At 40.8% G+C, this 18,306-nt stretch overlaps 1 protein-coding gene across 1 annotated transcript in view; it reads right to left on the bottom strand.

Moving 5' to 3' along the window:
• The window catches only part of YTHDF3 (YTH N6-methyladenosine RNA binding protein F3), a 72,542-nt gene extending 54,373 nt beyond the window's left edge, over positions 1-18,169 (bottom strand). Inside the window, exon 1 of the mRNA XM_082859066.1 lies at positions 18,020-18,169. Within this exon, the coding sequence (XP_082715192.1) occupies positions 18,020-18,058 (39 nt within the window). The 5' untranslated portion in view covers positions 18,059-18,169. The remainder of the gene's footprint in view (positions 1-18,019) is intronic.
• Between the last annotated feature and the right edge of the window lie 137 nt (positions 18,170-18,306).

Genomic DNA, 18,306 nt, shown 5'->3' with positions numbered 1-18,306 from the left:
AATTATAAAGATTAGAGTGAAGATAAATAAAATAGAAAAACAGTAGGGCTTCCCTGTTGGCACAGTGGTTGAGAGTCTGCCTGCCAATGTGGGGGACACGGGTTCGAGCCTGGTCTGGGAATATCCCACATGCCGCGGAGCAACTGGGCCCATGAGCCACAACTACTGACCCTGCGCGTCTGGAGCCTGTGCTCTGCAACAAGAGATGCCGCGATAGTGAGAGGCCCGCGCACCACGATGAAGAGTGGCCCCCGCTCACCGCAACTAGAGAAAGCCCTCGCACAGAAACGAAGACCCAACACAGCCATAAATAAATAAATAAATTTATTAAAAAAAAGAAAGAAAGAAATACAGTAGAAACAATCAACGAAACTAAAAGTTGGTTCTTTGCAAGGATCAGCGAAATTGACAAAAGTTTACCTAGGCTAAGAAATAAAAGAGAGAAGACTCACATTACTAAAACCAGGAATGAAAGAAGGAACATTAATACATATCTTACAGAAATAAAAGGATTATAAGTGAATACTGTGAACAACGTACGCTAACAAATTAGATAATCTAGATGAATGGATAAATTCCTAGAAAGACACAAACTGAATCAAAACTGAATCAAGAAGACATAGAAAATCTGAATAGGTCTAGATCAAGTAAAAAGATTGAATTAGTAGTCAGAAAACATCCAACAAAGAAAAAGCTCAGGCCTTGATGGTTTCATTGTTAAATTCTATCCAAAATTTAAAGAATGAATACCACTCTTCACAAACTCTACTAAAAAATACAATTGGAGGGAACACTCCCCAATTCATTCTTTGAGGCCCATATTACCCTGACATGAAAACCACACAGACATCACAAGAAAACTAATGACCAATATCCCATTATGAATAGAGATGCAAAAATCGTCACAAAAATACTAACACACCAAATGTAGCAAAATATAAAAAGGATTATACCACGTGACTAAGTGGACCTTATTCAAGGAACGCAGGCTTGGTTTAACATTAGAAAATCAATTAATGTAAAATACCATTCAAAGTTTTGATTGTGTAGGCTAAACATTCTAATTTCTAAATTGAGACTACTTTGGTGACATTAAGTGATCACAGAAATTTTATTAACTGGAAATGATCAAAAAAATCTTCCAGGAGCAGAGGAAAAATTTCAAATGGGCATACTGTAAAGTCACTGTGGGACACAGATATAAAGTTTCCTTCCGATTAACTTCCTTGAGCCCTGCTTATTCAAGGCATTGTTTACATATATTAATTTTTTTCTATTATAAATTTATTTCTATAATGTTGGCTTGCAGGATCTCAGTTTCCCCACCAAGGATTGAACCCAGGCCACAGCAGTGAAAGCCTGGAATCCTAACCACTAGGCCATCAGGGAACTCACACCCATTGTTTTATAACAGCTTTATAGAGAGATAATTTACATATAAGATAATTCACCTATTGAAAGTTTTCAGTATGTTAAGTATATTCACAGAGTTGTGCGACTGCCCCACTAGCAATTTTTTGGCAGATGTTTCATACTGACTCTTTCCTTTTTTCTGCATCATGTACACCAGGGGCTTCCAAATGTAGCATTTAACCTTTGGGCCAAATCATCACCTGTTGCCCCACGCATCATAGGATGCTTAGCAGCACACCTGGCCTCTGTGCACAATACCCGTAACACACCACTCACTCCCAGCTGTTACCACCAAAAAATCTTCAGACATTGCCGAATGTCCCCGGGGCACAAAAACATCCCCGGTTGAGAAACTACTGATACAGATGATGCATCCTCCTCCAGCTGAACTCTGCCTCCCAGCTCCTGTTTTTGTTTTTAATGGGCTGTTTAGACACAGTTCAGCACATGACATGGTCTACTTCACACATACTTCTTTGGTGACCAGTGTCCCCAGGTAGCCCCTCTTGGACAGAATGTAAAGCAGTTCCAGGCCAGCTCTTTCTCACAGGCGCAGCCCAGATCTTGTCCTTGGGACGCACCTGGCATCTTTTACCCTCACAAACTCAGAATGGGAATGCCCAGCCACTCTCCTCTCTTCTTACCCTGAGAGCAGCTGCCCACAGGTCTCTGCCCTGTGTTTTCCAGTCAAGAATCAGATACGCGTCTACTAGGTCGCCCTAACCACAGGGGTGCCAATCGTACTAGCTCTCAGAGGACCTCACTGAACTTGCTTAAGGATAAAGTCATCTCCACTTTCGACCCTTTTATACCCTAGATGAGGATAAAGAATTCAGGAGTTAGGAGCCAGTTTTCAGACAATGACTTTCGTATTCTGACAGAGCAGTTTGTCTTACAATTCATTTTGGTATCTGACATCTGAGTACCTTAGGATCTAGTAAACTTCCACTTTATCCCTCTGTTCCACATTTAACAATGTTGCAAATGGTTAAATAATTTATAGTGTATTTCATCAGGTACAGTATTAAGTAACCATTAAGAATATTGCCCTTTGAAGAAATGCTCACAACATAATGGTGATTGAAGAAAAGGCGTAAAGTCTGTTTTTACCCTATAATATTAACATTAATATTGAAAATATGTATTTCTAGACAAAAGAGTAGAAGGAATTATAATTGAATATTATTTGTGACAATCTCTAGATGGCAGAATTCTTTTTTATAATTTTTTGTTTTCCTCAAATTTTCTACTATAAGTGTGTATTGGTTTTTAATAGAAAAAAATGTCCTATGAAAACAAAATGTGCAGAGTTGATTCATATTCACATTCTCTTCCTCTTTTAATTTAAATATTTTTACAATGCACTGCACAGACTTCCAGAAATTTTAATCTATTTCTTCTTTTTCAGAGAGCTTCTCATTGCCTCAGAAACAAAGTCCAAATTCCTTCGTGGGACATTCCAGGCCTGTCACCAGCCTCTTAGCCCTGAGTCCGTCTGCTCCTTCCGTGTCCTGACAGGTACTTGTGCGGTGGAGACCTTGCAACCTTTACTTCCTAGACTCCCTCGGCAGCTGGCTTCTAGTGGCTTCTACCAAAGAGATACTACTGAAAAACAGGCAGATGGGGGTAGAGGAAGAGAGACTCCCTTGTTCTCCATCGTATCAGTATCCCTGCAGCAGCAGCAGTCAGCTGTGGAAGAGTGTCTTTAGTGGCACCATCACCCACTGGGCAAAGCCTCCTCTTCAGTCTTAGCCTCAGCCCTGAAACCCCAGTCCACGGCCCTAACACCTGTGAAGGGCCCCTTCCCTATGATTCCAGCAGTGCACGTGGCAACACCTCAGCTCCTCAGTGGATACAGCACCAGGGAGAGGACCCCTCCTCTGAGAACAGCCGAGGTGGCACGTCCCCATAGTTCTGGTCTGTGGTGACACCACCTAGTCCCTTTATTCCTCCAGTTTTAGGGGTGGTAGGTGCTTCCTTCAGTTACTAATTTCTGGATTTCTTTTCTACGTAAATTTTTTTCCTAGTTTTATTGAGATATGATTGACATACGGCACTGTATAAGTTTAAGGTGTACAGCATAATGACTTGACTTACATATGTTATGTAACAATTACCACAATAGGTTTAGACATCTCATATAGACACAAATGAAAAAAGGAAATATTTTTTCCCTTGTGATGAGAACTCTTAGGATCTATTCTCTTGGCAACTTTCAAATACACCACACAGCAGTGTTAACCATAGTCATCATACTGTACGTTATGTTACTTCATTCTTGTTCTTACTCTCTCAGTTTTTCCAACAGTCGTGCAAGGAATAATCTGCATTAAGTTGCCTATATTTGAAATGCCTAGAGTAATGTCCGTTTTCCTAACTGGTCCCTGACATCACCCATCACACCTGCTTAAATTCCACTGGCCAGAATTCAGTCATGTTTCACCCAACTCAAGAGGAGGTGTCCTGGGAGATGTGGTCTAACTGCTCCCATGTCCAAAGAGAACACAGATCAAGGTGGTCCTGCTACCAGCTGGTACCAGTGGTCTTTCCCACATTGCCTAGTGAGGCACAGAGTAAGTTAACTATGATGCAAAACTAGACAGGACATTTTAAAAAAACCAAAAGAGGTATAATTGTCTAAAGAAAATCTAGGTATATATAACAAAAGACCTGAAATGAGCTTATTTTTGAATTGGACATTGAGTGTAGCTCTAAATTTCCTCAAAATGAAGGCCTATAAAGGGAGTTCCCTGGTGGCCTAGTGGTTAGGATTCTGGGCTTTCACTGCCGTGGCCCGGGTTCAATCCTTCGTCAGGAAACCGAGATCCCACAAGCCATGCAGCGTGGCCAAAAAAAAAATATACTGAAAAAAATTTAAGGCCTATAAAGAAACGTATGGGATTGCAGTTTTTGTTTTGTTTTGTTTTGTTTTTGCGGTACGCGGGCCTCTCACTGTTGTGGCCTCTCCCATTGCGGAGCACAGGCTCTGGACGCGCAGGCTCAGCGGCCATGGCTCACGGGCCCAGCCGCTCCGCGGCACGTGGGATCTTCCCGGACCGGGGCACGAACCTGTGTCCCCTGCATCGGCAGGCGGACTCTCAACCACTGCGCCACCAGGGAAGCCCGGATTGCAGTTTTTAAAGTATATTCGACAGCCTAGATAAGGTTTGTCCTGAAATGAAACACAAGCGTCATTCATCACATTGATCATCATATAGTAAATATTAGAATCATAATTTGAAGCTGTGATAATATGTTCATAAATCTTCTGCTCAGTTCTGATCATAAGTATTTTCATTTTAAAACTATCAATTTTGGGGGCAATAAATTTGAATTCTTAGATTATTTTCTAATGTTCAAGGCATGTACTACCTGTGTCCATAGGAAAAATAAAATATTCAAAACTTGAATAAATGATATTATATTTACATATATTTTTTCAAGAATAATATTGGTCAATAGCAGGATTTGGAATTTTCAAACTGTTACTATTTCTTTTAGCTTAAAAGTTTTTTCCAAATTCCATGTCTGGGTAATGTGATCTATCTACAACAAAAAGCAATTTAATATACTATTAATTTAGAGTCAGTTTCTAAAAGGAGAATGACAGATCCCCAACATTTGTGGCCCTAGAGTCTAGAAGAATTTCCGGCACATAGTAGGTGCTCAACTGTTTACTGAATGAGAGACAGTCGAATCCAAAAATGTTAAATCTGTGATTGCTAGTTGTATACTTAAAACTCTAAAGCATGCAACTCCCATGTCTCCAGCTCTGCCCTGTTTTTAGATAAAAATTAGGTCATATCGTATTAATACCTGAATCTTCCCTTCCCGCAAAAAGTCCCCCCTCCAACTAGGTATTTCAGAGAGGCCCAGGCAGGTATGCACACACTCACAGATCAGGGGCGGCTGCCCTCACTGTCTCTCTACTGGCTCAACCAGACAATCGGCTGCTTCAAGCACTCTGCCTGAGCGTCTGGTACCCACCCCGCCAGGTGTGCTCTGGGCACATTCTTGTTGCCATGGTCCCAGCCTCTCATGGATAGCACAGCACGGCCCGCCCGCCTGGGGCCGGAGCCAGGAGGATGCCTCCTCTCCCATTTGTTACGTCCAGTTAGAGGGACCCCACAGCAGAGCCTTGGGGCTTTAACTTTTAAATATTTAGTGAGAAATCTTGGAGTTTACCACCCCCCAAATGAACATTCTTTTATGTAGATCTTTGTACTCTTAAGCAATTATTTCCTCAGAATAAGTCTCTGGGTTGAACTACATGTCCTCTTTTTTTTTTTTTTTTTTTTTCTTTTTTTCCCCAGGGCATTTTTCGGGACTTTTTTTTTCAGGAATGTGGATTGCCAAACGATCTGGAGAGGTTGTGCCAGTTTACCCTCCCACCAGAAACTTAGGTTGATTTCCTAATGCTTTTATCAGCAATCATTACATCTTCCTTTTTAATCAATTCCCTTCATCTTTTTTTTTAATTACAGTTTACGCAAGCTTCTTAGAGATGCATGAATATCAAGTTTTATAGAAATATATTTTGGAAACATTTGAATTATGAAAATTCCAATTTCATGTAGTACAAACTGAAGCAAATACTATTTGAAGCACTATTTGAACTTGGTTAATTTGCATAACTGATTTCCAGAACTAACTCACAGGGCAAGGCTAGGTAAACACTCTCTGGAGTTGGTTTTTGGTTATTTACAATGCTGGGTAGTGGACTAAAGGCCACCATTAAGTAAACTGACTGTGGGTGCCTGATTGCCTCGTTCCTTCTAAAAACTTCACATACACACATTTATTCCTGTTTCCAGAATGAGGCCACCTATATAAATAATTTTCATGTAACAGGAATATTATGTATTAACATTTATCTATGAAAAAAGACAAATTAGCTTTTTTTTCTTTTCCTATTCTTAATCTGATGTTAAATAATAACTGTAGGACAGGCGGACTCTCAACCACTGCGCCACCAGGGAAGCCCTGTACCTCTTAAATGAAAGGTCAAAACAGGGATGGATATTCCTGGTAAGCAGGAGTCATAATTCAAGTCTAGAAGAAGGGAGTGAACAGAATCAAAAGCACAGATAAAGCTGATATTTTATTTATGAAACCTAAGATGCCATTGATTGTAAATGGCAGCATTATTTTGTGTATTACTTAGAAAAACATTCATTATGATACACTGCTTTCTTATCACCCAAATATTTTATATTTATAGAAAGAACTATTTTAGACTTAGATAAATATTATTATCATATACCACTCAATAACTCTTGTAAATACATTAAAAAGTAGAATACTGGGACTTCCCTGGTGGCACAGTGGTTAAGAATCCGCCTGCCAACGCAGGGGACACGGGTTCAATCCCTGGTCTGGGAAGATCCCACATGCCGCAGAGCAGCTAAGCCCATGAGCCACAACTACTGAAGCCCGCACACCTAGAGCCCGTTGCTCCACAACAAGAGAAGCCACCGCAATGGGAGGCCCGCGCACCACAAGGAAGAGTAGCCCCCGCTTGCCTCAACTAGAGAAAGCCTGCGTGCAGCCGCAAACGCTCAACGCAGCTAAAAATAAAATAAAATAATTTAAAAAAAGCAAAATACTGCATTTCAGTGAGTCTAAGACGTTTTAAAAATATTTTTACATTGCAGAAATCAGTGAGTATATTGTAATCAGTGTTGCCACAGCAATGCATCGTAGTTCAATGTCTCTTTACTTTTATAACATATATAAGAAATGTAGTCTTACAATACATGGCACCGTAGCTTCAATGAAAGATGATGTGAACAAAATACTTCGATTAATGCATTCCTAAAACATCTTCACACCCAGGGACGATCTCTTTTGTATCACTCTTTAACTGACAGTCATCCATGTCCATGGTTTTCTATACAATTATTATTCCCCTCTGGCATTAAAATGCAACATTTGTTAAAAGAGTCCTCGAGGGCTTCCCTGGTGGCGCAGTGGCTGGGGGTCCGCCTGCCGATGCGGGGGACGCGGGTTCGTGCCCCGGTCCGGGAGGATCCCACATGCCGCGGAGCGGCTGGGCCCGTGAGCCGTGGCCGCTGAGCCTGCGCGGCCGGAGCCTGTGCTCCACCACGGGAGAGGCCACGGCAGTGGTAGGCCCGCGTACCGCAAAAAAAAAAAAAAAAAGAGAGTCCTCGAAAGAACTAAGCCTCGTTTGTTCCGGACTCTAAGCCAGGTGTACAATTTAGTAGAACTACTTTATTATGTTGATAATTACATGTGATTCACCAATGCCCCCATCTCCTAACCATGATCTTTTCGTTTGTACCCCTGATCTTTTGGTTGACAGAGGATAAAAGATTGCACCAACTGCAGCCTTTGTGGAAAACATTTTGGTGGTTTCTCAAAAGATTAATCATAGGACTACAATACAGTGCAGAAGGTCCACTCCTAGGTATATATCCAGAAGACTTGAAAGTAGAGACTCAAACAAATACTTGTACAGCAAAGCTCATAGCAACATCATTCACAATAGCCAAAAGACAGAAGCAACCCAAGTGCCCATCAAGTGAAGAATGGATAAAGAAAATGTAGTGGATACATACAATGAAACACTATTCAGCCATAAAAAGAAATGCAATTTTGATATTTGCTACAACATGAATGGACCTTGAAAACATTATGTTACATGGGCTGGCAGGGAGAAGAGTTATTGTTTACTGAGTACAGAGTTTTGGTTGAGGGTAATGAAAAAGTTTGAAGAAGAGGTAGTGGTGAATACCTTGTGAGTGTATTTAATGCCACCTAATCGTACACTTATGAATGATTGAACTGATACATATTTTCTTATGTATATTTTTCCACACACAAAAATGTTTGCACCACTATTTTATCTTCAGATTGCTTCCACGTCATGCACACTCCCTCTGTAAGTCTTCATGCCTGCCTTTTTGCGGTGTGCAGGCAACATCTACTGTGTCACAACCGTGGTCTGGACAATAGCAATTGTAAGAAGCCATTTACATGTATCCCAAATTCAGAGATGAAAAATGTGGAAAAATGTGTGCCTCAGAAGGAATGAAATGAGGGTCAGGGACTTGGGCTAGAATTAGGTGTCGGTATTTAAGGTCACTAGGACAGTAATCAGAAGAGACTACATGTGATCCTGAGATAAATTCACTTGGTGACGTGGGTAGCAAAGTAGCAGACACAAAATTAGCTGATTTAAATTAGTAATCAGTTCAGTTAGAACTCAGTGCCAGAGTCACAAAGCAAAGAATGTGTGTGAGCATTTTGGCACGTTGAAGCAAAAAACTTAATAATAATGACATATAATCTACATAAGTATATATTAAATATATGTGATACACGTAATGAACCTGACAATGAACAGATCTTGAACAAACATAAGGATGCTCTTTTGATACCCTGCATCTGTAGTTACTACAACACACTTTCACCTATATTATTTCATTTGACTTGACCGTTGCAACATCCCAATGAGGTAATCAAAGGAACCCCTTTCAGAGAGGAGCCAGGCGCTTCCTCAGAGTCACGTCTGCTGCCAAACAGAATCAGGGTCCAACTCTGGCTTTCTGACTCCAAAGCCCAGGTCCTTTTCCCTCACCACAGGAATGGACCAGTAAGTACCCAGTTTACACCCTCAGTCCACAGTCCACAGACGTGGGGATACTTGATTGAGGGGGAAGCTAGGTCCTTCTGGGACATTCCCTGTTCTGCAACAGGTGTATAATACAAATCTTTCCCCCAGATCAAGCCCAGAGGGACCTGAAGCTATCTATCAGAGTAACAGAGCAATGGAGAAAAAGGACCACGGTGAGCTTCTAAGCGCTCCCAGATATTATGAAGCTAATCCCCAGAGCCCCAAAATACCTCTATGGTTTCCATCAGAATGAGGCTTATGGAGATAAGTGATAGATGAAGTCTTGACCTGAGTTTATCTTAGTGAATCTGATGGGATAGAAGACTGATCCTATGGTCATTTCCTCACTCGCAGAATAGATAATGGGAATAAGCATATTTGGTATCTGGTCATATCGGTCATGACCCATGCAGTACGTGCTATTTTAGTAGAAAGAGCCAAAAAGAATCCCTCAAAACGGACCACCTTGCTCTCTCTCTCCACCCACCCCCAATGCCAATCTCCCGTATTATCTCCAAGGTAGTAACCTAGAAGCAGGACCACATCCCTAGGTAACTGCAGAAATTGGGGCTATTTAACTTGCTCCTTCAGTTAGCAAAAGCCAAATGGTTCTTAGAAGGTGACTGTGAATTATTACAAACGTGAGCAGGTGGTGATGCCAGTTATAGCTGAGGTTCCAAGATGTGGTTTCTTGACAGGAGCAAATAAACATTGTGCTATTGACCTAAGAAAAAGGGCTCTCCAAGCCCCTATCAGTGAAGATAATCAGAAGCAAGTTGCCTTTAGGCAGCTGGGATCCAGATCTTACCCGGGGCTGTGCAAACTCTCTTGCTTTCTTACTTCATCCAGACACTTTGATTGTCTTAATATGCCACACTGGTTGGTCAGACAGGGTTCTGACCAGAAACAGATGGCACACTCAAATTGGATAATTTAGGATATAGTTTAATAAAGGGACTATGTACAACAGTGAAGAGGTGGAAAACAAAGTCATTACCACCCTCAGGTTTGGTACTGGTTTAGTGTCCACCCAAAATTCACGTCCTTCCCAGAACTCAGACCGTGACCTTATTTGGAAATAGGAGGAGCGGACAAATAAACTCCTGTATTAAATTGGTCGCATAACCCCACAGAAAACAGCATTTCTTAAGTGAATTTAAAACGCAAGTATTTTGACTGTATATCCCTAATAAGATATAGTTGGAAAAATAAAAAAAGGTTTTTATTATTCATCTTTATTCATTTTATCCTGTACACACAAGGTGTTTTGGGTCAGAAACAGAGTTCTTACTAAATATTTACAGTAAATTAAGTGGGTTGGTTCCCCTTGTCCCATTCCTTGACCCCAGGGCAACTTGATGAATACTAAAGGATAATTTTCCTACATGACTGGCCAAACACCCCTACTAAGGAGTGTTGAGGAAAAATGATTTAACTTTGCATAAAAGGAGGTTGTCCTCCACCCCTCCTAAAAGGGTCTCCTCCTTAGACCTCCAGACCTTTGGTATGTATATAAAATCTCCCCAGGAGCCAAAGAGATCTACTCCCTTTGATTCTCAGCTTCTACTATTTAGAGCTGTCTCCTCATTCTGGGATAGCCATTCCAGTCTTCCTGGCACTGTGGGGACTTAACCTAGGGACTGAGATGTGGTCATCTGGCTTTCTCCAGGAGATTAGAGAAGTCTTCCTATCCTTTCAGGTCAGAGCAATTAACTAGACACACTGCTACATAATCTAATCCTCATGGTATGTAAAGATGTTTCTGTGAGCCTAGGTCTTTTTGTTTGTTTGTTTGTTTGTTTTTTATTTTTTTTTGGCAGTACACGGGCCTCTCACTGTTGTGGCCTCTCCCGTCGTGGAGCACAGGCTCCGGACGCGCAGGCCCAGCGGCCATGGCTCACGGGCCCAGCCGCTCCACGGCATGTGGGATCTTCCCGGACCGGGGCACGAACCCGTGTCCCGTGCACCGGCAGGCGGACTCTCAACCACTGCGCCACCAGGGAAGCCCGAGCCTAGGTCTTTTTATAGAAACACTAAGCAATCCAGGCAAGTTTAATTTCCCCACAGACATATCCTAAGGACAAAAAGGACCACAAGGAAATCTTTAACAGCATTCAGTGATCTTATTTAACAGTATTATTGATACTGCTAATTTTAAACTTTTACATGTAAATTATATGATTAAAACATCTAAGTATGTCAATATCAGTAAGGGGTAAGATATCCAGTGTAAGGGAACAGGGTTACAAATATAAAATCAAAGGTCAGTAACACCATGGCAAGCTTCAGTTTGGGAAAAATAGGTCTGGACTCATGAAGCATCTTCTGCTTTAAAACAATGCACTTTCTGCTTCTGTTCACTAAAGACACCTAGAAACCAAGACACTCCAGTAGAAATGAGCAAGAATGCGAGCGCCTTTGTGCCTGTCCAATCACCATCTGCCCCCCATGGGGACCCACGTTTCTAATACACAGTAGTTCTGCCAGGTTTTATGCTTGTCATCGATGGAACAATCCAGCATGAACTCTTTAGTGCCTGCCTTCTCTAACTCTACCTATGTTTGTGAGATGCATCCACGCTGTGTGTGGTTGGTTTGTTCATTCTCATTATATAGAGTGCTTGAGTGTCTGAATATACCAAAATTTATTCATCCCCCCTATTGTTGATGGACAGTTTCGAGTAATGGAATATTTCCTGCCGTATCAATAAGCAAAGGATTTCACAGTCATCAGCAATTGCAGCCCTCCAACGTGAGTCTGTGAGCTCTGAGGAAACTCCGGAAGGAAAGAATACCTGCCATCTAGCAGCCATCAGACTGCAGCCACTCCCTACGGCGAGCCCTGAGGAAACCTAGGATGTGAAAATACAGGATACTGACCCCAGATAGCTGAGGTGCATATCAAAGGAAGAATTTCAGTGAGACCAGACTCTTGCGTCTTCCCATACATAGAAAAGCGCTAAATTCCTAAACTTGGGATATCTGGTTTTCTTTAATTTACAACAATCTTTTGATGTTCCCAACGACCTGCCCTTTGTTCCAAAACTTCTGTATAACCTGACTCCCCGGTCGCCTTGTCTCCTCGGAGAGTTTTCTCCGGGTTACTTGAGATGCTGCCTCCTGGGCTTGATGTCCTAAAAATTCCCTCCAAATGAAATATAACTCTCAAATTTTAGGTTGTGAATAATTTTTTAAGTCCACAGTTTCATTGCTTCCAACTTGGGATACAACAAATAGAGCTCCTACAAACATTTTTTTACATTTTTTTTTGTTGAACATATGGTACTCTTTGTTGAATATATGTATTCTACATATTATAGACACATTTTGTTACACCCATGTTATACATATGAATATATGTGCATATACATAGAGTGAAAGTGCTGGTCATAAGGCATGAATATTTTCAGCTTTAGTAAATATTGCCAACCAGTTAATGAGAACAGTCAAGCATTTATCTTACCTTTCCCATAAAAACTAAATTTCAAGTTAACGAAATAGTTGATAACGGCAAGCTCCTATTCCCAGAAAGATTCTTTCTAATAAATTAGGAGAGAATGGTAAGATAGAAAATGACCATTTTGCAATCCCTAATAAAGTAATGGGCCTAAGCACAGATTGTCATCAGCAAATGCAAAACCACTGGGTAAAAGGGAAATGGAAAACTTTAAAATGGATGGATTGGGGTGACAGCATCTAAACCAGCTAATCAAGCAGTACCGTAAACCAAATGGACCACACGGATATTATGCAAAGAAGATGCAAAGATCCAAGGAAGAGTCACCTCATGAAAGAGTCTTCCCAGAGTAAGACTACCTAAATCTAATCAAACATCTAGATCTACTTATTGTAAACCCATCTAACACTGTTCAGAATAGAGTAGCGCCTGTCAAGGGCTACTATCAAGTCTCTTTCAGACATCTAAGGACTGGAAAATTACTGAAGACAAAAAGTTACAGATTCTCAGCACATCCTGTAGAAGCACAGCCAGTGCAGATACAGCTGTGGACCAGAACAGATGTGAACCACCCCTCCTTGCTGCACCTTGCTCTTTGAAACCCAATAAAAGACTCAAAGCCCCACCATTTGGGGTCAACGCCACTCTGTGCGTCTGGCCCCTTTCCTCCCTTGGAAAGTGAATAAAAACTTTCTTTTCTTCCCTTGTTAATACTTCTGTGAATTCTTTCACAACCCGCATGGACTCACCTAACACTTATCATAAGAAATGCAGGGGAAAGAGGAACAATTCAATGATACCACAAAAAAGCAATCCACCACATCTAGAATGTGGTAAATCCTAAGGAATATTGACCTGGTTATTCCAACAAAGTATTTAATTTTTTTTTAAAAAAAGAGGAGAGCTACTTTTTACACTTAGGCTAACCAACCAAATGAAGTGTGTGCATTTAGGTGTATCCTAATTTGAATAGATTAAAAGGGATATTTTTGAGACAAGCAGAGGAATTTGAATATAGACCGGGTATTAGATGATATTGGGGAATTGTTGCTAATTTTTTTAGGTGTGAAAAATGGTATTTTGATAATGTAATAGAAAGAAAAAAAATGCACATTTAAGTATTTACCAGGAAAATGATCCTTTAAAATATAGGTAATATTTAAAATGTTACAGTTTATTAAAAAAGCAGAGGAGGGCTTCCCTGGTGGTGCAATGATTAAGAACCCACCTGCCAATGCAAGGGACACGGATTCGAGCCCTGGTCCGGGAATATCCCACATGCCGTGAAGCAACTAATCCTGTGCGCCACAACTACTGAGGCTGCTCAGCCCCTGCTCGCCACAACCAGAGAAAGCCCGCGTGCAGCAACAAAGACCCAACGCAGCCAAAAATATCAATCAATCAATAAATAAAAGCAGAGGAGACCTATAAAACAAGACTGGCAAAATCTCATTGATTGCTGCAGCAGCCTGTTCATTAGTGTTCACTAGTAGTCTCTTTCTGTTTAAAATTTTCCACCATAAACATTACTTAAAAATTTTTAAAATAAATTTACATCATTCCAAGTGATGTAGGATAAAATTGTGCTTCAGGGGAAAACTGTGCACTGTATGGACTCCAGAGCACTCCCTCTGAATTATCTGATTCTGATTCTATCTAGGTTATTTCACAACACCATAAATTATAGCTCGCTGATGGCAATGACAGCTACCTAAAAGCATGCAAATTCTGCCCTACCTGGTAGAGTTTCAATTGGCCTCCTCCCTTCACGGTGGAAGAAGTTAGTTTTGTCTCCATTTGCACATTCATTTCAACATCCTTTATTCCATGTAAATGTGTGCTATTTTGATTTCTCCTTTGAGCCTCATAACATCTGCCTGGTTCCCTGCTTACAAGTTAAATAAAAAATCCTTAACACACGTTCATTTTTATATCTGTATGAGAGTCATAACTGTACGTTTTTGGAAGTTATCTCTTAATGATAATAAATAGTATTTATGTCTTTCTTGTGAAGCTGAAAGTAAAATAATTGGTATACTTATGAATTATTACATGTTAATAAATAGTTGCTAAATAATTTCAGAGTAAACTGTAAGTTAGTTGTACAAATATTAACTAATTTTCCTTCCATTTTTTGTTTTCATTTCCTTATGCCACTAGTTCCAGAAACCCCTCTGGAATCTTTGTATCAGAGGCCTGGATGTATGTGCAGGAAGCAGGTGAGCTTGCCGGAGCAACATATGAGCGAAGACACTTCAAAACAAAGAGTGAGTAACATCTCCAGAAAACTCATGCCAGGAATTCTAAAATGCTTTTTCAGATCTAAGATACATTGTTGAAAGACAGAAGGATGGTCTGCATTACTTAGCAAAACTGTCTGTTTAGGTCTTCTGCCCATTTTTGGATTGGATTGTTTGTTTTTTTGATATTGAGCTCCTTGAGCTGTTTGTATATTTTGGAGATTAATCCTTTGTCTGTTGTTTCATTTGTAAATATTTTCTCCCATTCTGAGGGCTGTCTTTTCGTCTTGTTTATGGTTTCCTTTGCTGTGCAAAAGGTTTTAAGTTTAATTAGGTCCCATTTGTTTATTTTTGTTTTTATTTTCATTACTCTAGGAGGTGGGTCAAAAAAGATCTTGCTGTGATTTATGTCATAGTGTTCTGCCTATGTTTTCCTCTAAGAGTTTTATAGTGTCTGGTCTTACATTTAGGTCTTTAATCCATTCGGAGTTTATTTTTGTGTATGGTGTTAGATAGTGTTCTAATTTCATTCTTTTACATGTAGCTGTCCAGTTTTCCCAGCACCACTTATTGAAGAGGCTGTCTTTTCTCCATTGTATGTTCTTGCCTCTTTTGTCATAAATTAGGTGACCATATGTGTGTGGGTCTATCTCTGGGCTTTCTGTCCTATACCATTGATCTATATTTCTGTTTTTGTGCCAGTACCATACTGTCTTGATTACTGTAGCTTTGTGGTATAGTTTGAAGTCAGGGAGCCTCATTCCTCCAGCTCCGTTTTTCTTTCTCAAGATTGCAATAGACATTTCACCAAAGAAGACATACAGATGGCCAAGAGGCACATGAAAAGATGCTCAACATCACTAATTATTAGAAAACTGCAAATCAAAACTACAATGAGGTATCACCTCACACCAGTCAGAGTGGCCATTATCAAAAAATCTAGAAACAACAAATGCTGGAAAGGGTGTGGTGAAAAGGGAACCCTCTTGCACTATTGGTGGGAATGTAAGTTGATACAACCACTTTGGAGAACAGTACGGATGTTCCTTAAAAACCTAAAAATAGAACAACCATATGACCCAGCAGTCCCACTACTGGGCATATACCCTGAGAAAACCATAATTCAAAAAGATACGTGCACCCCAATGTTCATTGCAGCACTATTTACAATAGCCAGGACATGGAAGCAACCTAAATGTCCATTGACAGATGAATGGATAAAGAAGATGTGGCACATATATACAATGGAATATTACTCATCCATAAAAAGAAACGAAATTGAGTTATTTGTATACAGAGTGAAGTAAGTCAGAAAGAGAAAAACAAATACCATATGCTAACACATATACATGGAATCTAAAAAAAAAAAAAATGGTACTGATGAACCTAGTGGCAGGGCAGGAATAAAGATGTAGACATAGAGAATGGACTTGAGGACACGGAGGGGGGTGGGGGAAGCTGGGGTGAAGTGAGAGTAGCAGCAGCAACATATATACACTACCAAATGTAAAATAGATAGCTAGTGGGAAGAAGCAACATAGCACAGGGAGATCCACTTGGTGCTTTGTGACCACCTAGAGGGGTGGGATAGGGAGGGTGGGAGGGAGACGAAAGAAGGAGGGGATATGGGGATATACATATGCATATGGCTGATTCACAATGTTGTACAACAGAAACTAACACAGTACTGTGAAGCAATTATACTCCAATAAAGATCTATAAAAAGAAAGTAATCAAGGTTTCCTGTAGGAGTCTACTCTACCACTTCTCCATCTATTTTTCTTTCTCTTTTCCTCTTTCTTCAATGGTACTAACTGTAGGCACTGGAACTGCTTCACATTTTGGTCACAGATATGCCCCGCTACCACTGTACCTCTTGGCTATTAGGAGCCGTCTCTCACAGCCATCTGGGCTCCATGTTGGTTCCATTTTCACTGAGTTTAATGTTTATCAATCTCAATCAATCAATAAACCTTCTTTTGTGCTTATCTTATAAGAGTTTTACCAGTGCAGACCTAAACAAATTGGACTCCATACCCCATATAGCTCACTTCCAAAAAAGGATGTTATAGCCATGATACTATAGCTATGTCCATGACCTCTCACTGAACATTTTTTTTTTTTTTTTGGCCACGCTGAATGGCTTGCAAGATCTTAGTTCCCCGACCAGGGATTGAACCCACGCCCCCTTCATTGGGAGCATGGAGTCTTAACCACTGGACTGCCAGGGAAGTCCCTCTCACTAAACTTCCTGCCCTATTTCAAAATAGCAGATGCTAATTACTAAGAACAAGTAGAAAAATGTGTTAAAAAAATTGAAAGAGAAGAAAATATGCTATGTATACTCTTTCTTCTACTAGAAAAGACTGGCTTCCCTTGTAGTTTTCATTAGTCAGAGCTCCAAGTCAGGCTTTGCACAGTCTACACCTTTTGGCTAGTACTTTCTTCCTGATCTCCCCCTCTCGCCCTCACCTGGCATACTTTCCCAATGCGTCCACTAAGCCCAAGCAAATGTCCCCTCTTTATGAAGCCTTCCCAGATCTCCTAGGCAGAGTCAGGAAGGCTTCCTCTGTGTTCTCTACAGCACTTTCTCTCTGCCTCTTTCATGACAGTTTTTATGTTGAATTGTAAGCCTTTACTCCAATAGCTTTCCATCTCACTCCAAGTAAAAATCAAAGCTTGGAATCTCTAGCCCTCATTTAAGTAAGTACCACAGCTTATTTACTGGATTCTGATGATTTATTCCGCTGGCTTCCCAAGCCTGCTCCACCCGTCCCCCCCACCCCGCCCCCCATCCCTAGTCCAGGCTATCCCTGGTCCAGCCTACTCACCCCTTGCAGGTGTTGATTCAAACATCACTGTAGGTGCTGTCCTTCTTCACAGCTTTATGTTTTCCCAGAGCACTTATCACCACCTCTCATATTCTCTTTTATTGCTTGTTTATCTCATTCCTTGTCTATCTCCCTCCACAAGAATCAAAGCCCCCAAGACGAGGGTTTTGTCTGTTTTGTTTGCTGGTGGACCCTCGGTACCTGGAACAAGTTCTGGACACAGAAGCTGCTTAATAACTATTCTTTTCGTGAATGAAATGGCAGTCTCTCTCACCTGCCACTGGACATCTTAAAGGCAAAGATTTGGTTTTATTTGTGCGATTCTAGTATTTACCTGTCGCATACTATATATTCAATAATAATTCGTCTCATGGGTTCCCCCTTGGGGAAACAGGTCAACTCTGGGATAGGGCAGAGATCAAGAAAAAGACCAACTTACCGACCTTTCTGGCTTCCACATCACTTTCCCGCTCCGTCTTCATTACCCAGGATCACTTAGATGAGGTCACATAAGGATTCTGGACTCTCTGTTGAGGGACTAGACATGGTGGTGAAGCATAACAGAGGAAGTATAGAGTGTTTAGAAAGATTTGTTTTTGGCACTTACTAGTCATTTATTGGTATATGTCACTAACAGAGTAAAGTGCCAAGAACTGAGAAGACTTTGCCTGGATTGGGAGGAAGGGGAAAAGCAGTGAGTCGGTGAAGGTGCCATTTTGGGATGTGTATT

Source organism: Leucopleurus acutus (assembly GCF_964270905.1).
Source record: "Leucopleurus acutus genome assembly, chromosome: 17".
Taxonomy (NCBI): domain Eukaryota; kingdom Metazoa; phylum Chordata; class Mammalia; order Artiodactyla; family Delphinidae; genus Leucopleurus; species Leucopleurus acutus.
The sequence above is the reverse complement of the archived record's forward strand: the minus strand, read 5'-3'. Positions and strand labels throughout refer to the sequence as shown.